Source organism: Gadus chalcogrammus, chromosome 18 (assembly GCF_026213295.1).
Source record: "Gadus chalcogrammus isolate NIFS_2021 chromosome 18, NIFS_Gcha_1.0, whole genome shotgun sequence".
Classification (NCBI taxonomy): domain Eukaryota; kingdom Metazoa; phylum Chordata; class Actinopteri; order Gadiformes; family Gadidae; genus Gadus; species Gadus chalcogrammus.
Window position 1 is genome coordinate 20,075,595 of NC_079429.1, and position 5,128 is coordinate 20,080,722.

General features: G+C 41.6%; 1 protein-coding gene across 1 annotated transcript; it reads right to left on the bottom strand.

Moving 5' to 3' along the window:
* Positions 1–1,743: 1,743 nt before the first annotated feature.
* Positions 1,744–3,802, bottom strand: LOC130371934 (uncharacterized). Its single transcript, XM_056577816.1, has 5 exons — positions 3,546–3,802; positions 3,138–3,331; positions 2,679–2,843; positions 2,331–2,575; positions 1,744–2,221 (listed from the first exon to the last, which is right to left on the bottom strand). The coding sequence occupies exons 1-5, from the start codon at positions 3,672–3,674 to the stop codon at positions 2,205–2,207; spliced, it is 750 nt and encodes a 249-aa protein (XP_056433791.1). The 5' UTR covers positions 3,675–3,802; the 3' UTR covers positions 1,744–2,204.
* Between the last annotated feature and the right edge of the window lie 1,326 nt (positions 3,803–5,128).

Sequence of the window (5,128 nt, forward strand, 5' to 3'; positions counted from 1 at the left end):
TAAGCTTGAAGGCTTCATAAAAATGTCCCAGTCCTTCTTGGCTTTCAAAAAAAATCTAAAACAGAAGCTGTTATCCACCTACATATGACGGTGGTGGAATGTATTGTTACAACCTAGTGTTGTCAGTGTTTCTGCAAGATGTATGCGTCGTGTTCTCTGTGGAAGTGTGTGCCTGGGATGAGGCTATGGATGTGAGTGTGTGTGAGTGTGTGTGTGTGTGTGTGTGTGTGTGTGTGTGCGTGTGTGTGTGTGTGGGGGGGCACTTGACAGCACTAGTATTTAATGAAGCTCGAGTGTTAGCATAGATTATCTCAATCCATTTAAAGCTAGGGTGAGCGATTTTGGAGAAAACAGCCGTTGAGATTCCGTCACGTGCTCTCAGGCCCGTCCCTGCCACGCTACCTGCTGTAGCTCCTCCCACCAAATGTCAGTTATGCGCGTTCATGTGAATTCAGTTACATTGATAGGAAGACGAAACACCATGTCCGATTCCGAGGTAATTAAACATTAGTGCTGATAGCTACATAAGTACATATATAGCATCAACATCTTACTCACAGACATACCATGTATGTTATCTTAAAATCATTGCAATTGCACTGGTAGGCCTAAGAAAGGTAGCTGTATCAGCCAAGCAAGATAGCAAACTAATTGCAACTGTAGTTCGTTAGCATAAGCTGCCAGAGCTAGTAACCTGGTCATCAATATATTATATACTGACGTTTTGAAGTCATGAATTGTACTACAATAACGCTAATTTTTTGCATCATAAGAGTGTCCAAGAAGAGAGCCAAGCTGGCTCTGGGGACGATTATGTCCCAGGTCCTAGCAGCACAGGACGTGGGATATGTAGGGTCAGCGGACGTCCTGCTGCTAGAGGCAGGCAGCCTAGGGGCAGAGGCAGGGCCAGAGGAAGGGGACGAGGTCGCGGTAAGAGAGGTCCTGCCACGATAGGGCAATAGGACATGGCCCGTGTGGAAGCAATCAGGATTCAATGAATCACAAATGAGCAGGTATGTTTATTTCATGTCATACTTTTAACAAAAAAAAATCAGGCGAGCCAATTGTCAGTATAAATGTGTAAGTAATTGTACATTTCCTGGCCAGGTTCGAATCAGAAACCTGAACCTAGAAGCTTCCCACCATCTGCTGGAGCTGTGTTTGGAACGGGAACCATCCCTCATCTTTGACCTCCTGGCCATGTCCATCCCACATCTGACCCACAACAGCCTGGTCCCAGTGACCCACAGCAGCCAGCCTGGTGCATTTGCACCAAATGCAAGGAGATGCCTACGGATATAGAGAGGAAATGCTGTGGATAACTCCTGGACTCCTGTGTCTCCATGCTGCCTCACATGGACGCATACATAATGCAGGGGGGGGTTCTGCGGCTGGCCAGGAGGATCTGGAATGATGTCCGTGCTGTGGCTGACCGTCCAGACCCAGGGGAGGACAACAAACTATTTAGGTTTGCCGCCTATAGGCAGTTTGTTGTTTGGCAATACGGAGCACTGGCTCGGGGACACAGGGTCGTCATCCCTAGTTGTTGTGTCTGGAGGATACGGGACAAGTACCCAGACCCACTTGGACAATATGTTGGCTTCCTCACAAGGAGACTTTAAGCATCATTAAAAAGTGTTTAAAAAATACATGTTCAATTTCCTGTTATTATGACCCATCTTTTCATTGTTGGTTACAGCAGACATCAAAATAACTATAGCATATCATGATAACAATGCACATTCAGCAGGTGTAATGCTGGATAAAGGATGAGGGCAGGTGCGGTAAAAAGCTTTTTTATTAAACAATAAAACAATAAGATAATAACTCACACACACAGGAACACCCTGGCCTTCGATGACTACATGCAGCACAAGTGCAAATTCTAAATAAGTATAAAAGCACTACATAACAAAATGCCTTTTTAGCAGAACAATCGTGCAACTGCATTGAAAATATGTCAATTATAAACAAATTGATCATAAAAAACGATATACAAAATCCTATTTTTTTTTCATATATTTTGTAAGAACCAAGTGTAAATAATACAAAACTGTGAAGGACATTTAGACCTAATAAATCGAATATTTACAAATATCAAAAATCAAAAAGTGAGCAGCGTAATACTGTTCCAAACAGCCCCCAGCAGCCTACAGTCAGCTCCAGTTTAGTTGGTATGGGACCTCCAATCTCTTCTAGGTCTCTTACTGCATTCCTTGCCCTGTTGAAAGAATAAAGTCACTACTTTTCCTAAGTGTTTAATTTCCCTTTACTTGGGATATGTACTGTATCATGAGTCGATAATATGTCAAACAGGTTTCATTCCATACCTACTCCTCTGTGGAATTGGGTTTGCAACAGGTCCTGGGTGGTGGGAGGTGGGATGCTTGCAAGAACCCCATATTGCCGTGGGTCATTAGGCCTTTTTTTTCTGGTCTTTGGCAAACCCTTGTCTGATATCAGCCGGGCTTCTAGGATAGCACTCTGCAGGTCTGCCATGTATCCGTAGTCCTTCTCCACCTTCACTGTGTATAGACTCCAAGTCTTTGACTTTTTATTGTAGAGCTTGCAGTACCTGACACAGGATGAAATAATGTCTCAATGTATCCACATCAGTCATGCAGCTTAGAATATTGTAAATCTGAAATATATATATATGAAAATGATTGAAAACGTACTCTATTGAGCCATCAGCCTTCCTCTTCACCGGTCTGTGAACATGATGGTTATAGTCCAACGCTGCTAAGAGGGTGCGAGCCTTGTAAACAGGTGGGCTAAAGCTGAATCGCTTGCTGACATACATCAGTATATGATTATGGAAGGATTCCAGCTCAGCGGTTGACCTTACAGAATAAAAGAAACAGATGATTAAGCTATGACCCCACATCTATACACATATAATATAACTTTAGTGCTCATTTGAAAGTGGCCATGAATACAGCGTTATAGATTTGCTTGTACGAGCCATTACCATGAATAGTGTTTATAACACCATGTGCCCAGTATTGTGACAAGTGTAAGACAGTGTATAGCAAGCACCTCAGCCAAGTCAATGGCTTGAGCACTGTATGTCAAATGCCCATAAAGCAGGACTTAGCCACTTACAATAACCTTCTTAGGAAAACATGTTTACTTACCTGAAACTCAGGAACTTCTCCACATTCTTCAGCCAGTGCTCATCCAGCACTATTTCTGACAGTAACTGAAAGGCCTCAGAATCACTCTGGATCCACTCCTTCTCCCTGTTGGCCGATAAGGGGCCATGTTCACAGCAAGATAGTGCCCACTCATGCTCTCCTTGAACATGGTGGAGAAGACCTGTCCACATATCCTACAGTAAAACAGAACTGCATCATTTCTTATTGTGTTTTTTTTTTTACACAATAAATAATACCTATTTTGTCATTATATAAATGCTAGTGCAAGTTTTTAAAATATATATAAAATAAAATAACCAAAGTCAATTTATCAATAAAAACAAAATGTAAGAAATGGTCAGGAATCGCAAAGTGAAATCCAAAACAGAATTTCAACACAATACTTACACCGAACTGATTAGTGTTCTGTGCAGTCTTACAGCAATACCAGAAATGGTTGCATATCTCCTTACTCCAGGTAAGGAGAATTGAACATCCTTTCCGAAGGCCTGCCTTTACACGGGTGGAAAAGAACATTTAAATAATGCTCAGACTTTGTCATCAATGTTGATTTGGCAAATTCTCTGGAACCAGGAACCTGATGTAATCACCATCGGTGTGCTAGACACCTGGCTTATAACTGAATGGCAGGAAATGGCAAGACCTTTACAATTCAGTCATTGTGCTCATCATCTCAAAGAAGTTGTTTTAACATAAACAATATGAGTAGAAATCAAGTAGGAAAAACCGTGTTGTTTGACTTAGTATTATAACAATGTATTATCAAGGACCAATAACAGAATCGAAGTCAGGAACTTACTGCATGGACTTTTTTATCCAAGTTCTTTGACCCATGCCAGATGTGAAGGGTGTGTCGAACACCAGAGTCCTTGAACCTGCCTTTTGTTGGATCTGCATGGAAGGATGCAAACAGATATATGTTAGACGCAGGGTAAAACATTTTGACAATGATCAATCATGAAATACATAGAGCAATACTTCATCCGTAAAATTATACACATAAATATCTTTGCACTTACTGAAGAGCGCCGAGATCTGTGAATGAGCATCAGTGCAAAACTCTTGTAGGCGAATCTCTTGGTGGAGAGTCTCAAAGGTCCGGATGAAAGCCTCCTTCTCCATGATTACAGAATTCTTCTGGGTCTCCCTCTTATCAATATTGACAATCGATATGATCTCTTTACTGTCGTTGTCCATCGTTGTGTATGTGCAGTACTGTGCTGAAAACCCAGGACTATCCATACGACCGTCACCTATGAAAGATGAAAAAAAACAAAAAATCAACATTGCAGATATAATAGATAAAAGCCACATTACCTCACTTATCAATGTCAAAGGTGAACATAGTATGAAATTACACATTACACAAAAAGTAAATAAATCAAATGTAGTTGAGCCACATTGTAATCAGCTGTGTGTAGGACTGTAGGAGTAATATTTGTAGGAGAGGGATTTGCAAACTTACCAGGGGCCACTACACTGTCCTTTGATTTCAGCCGGGTAATAATGGCTGACCTCTTGTCATCCCAGTAGTCCTCGATGGCGTCAACACAGTAGGCGTCCTGGATTTTAAAGAATGTTGTCCTATGTATTCCCAAGTTCATGAATTTGAACAGCAGAGCCACCTTCCCGTAGTTGTTCCCAGAGAGGAGGATGTTCGAGGACAACATGAAGTCACCTGCATGCATGCCATATTTTAGGGTGGGCTGGGAGTTCCACCTCCAGACACTGTGACCCTGATGACATATCTGAAAAATTAAAAAAAGAGCAACACAGCACAGAACAGTAGCTGTCATTAAATAGATAATAATTAACAAGCATGTGTACACTATGCCCTCAAAGTGAAATATATGATCCTACAGTATGTCTTTATTGCTAACCAAGTACTCACCCATTCCACGACAACTGATGTGCCCCTGGAAGTTATTTTCACTTCAAATGGTCTAAGTGCTCCACATTCAGCATCAGTT

Bases quoted from the DNA above. Each gene is read 5' to 3' on its own strand.
- LOC130371934 (XM_056577816.1), bottom strand. From the start codon at position 3,674: ATGTTCTTTTCCACCCGTGTAAAGGCAGGCCTTCGGAAAGGATGTTCA. The intron at 3,332-3,545 runs GTAAGTATTGTG...GTTTTACTGTAG, and splicing joins AGAACACTAATCAGTTCGGT to GATATGTGGACAGGTCTTCT. The intron at 2,844-3,137 runs GTAAGTAAACAT...TTATTCTGTAAG, and splicing joins GAGAAGTTCCTGAGTTTCAG to GTCAACCGCTGAGCTGGAAT.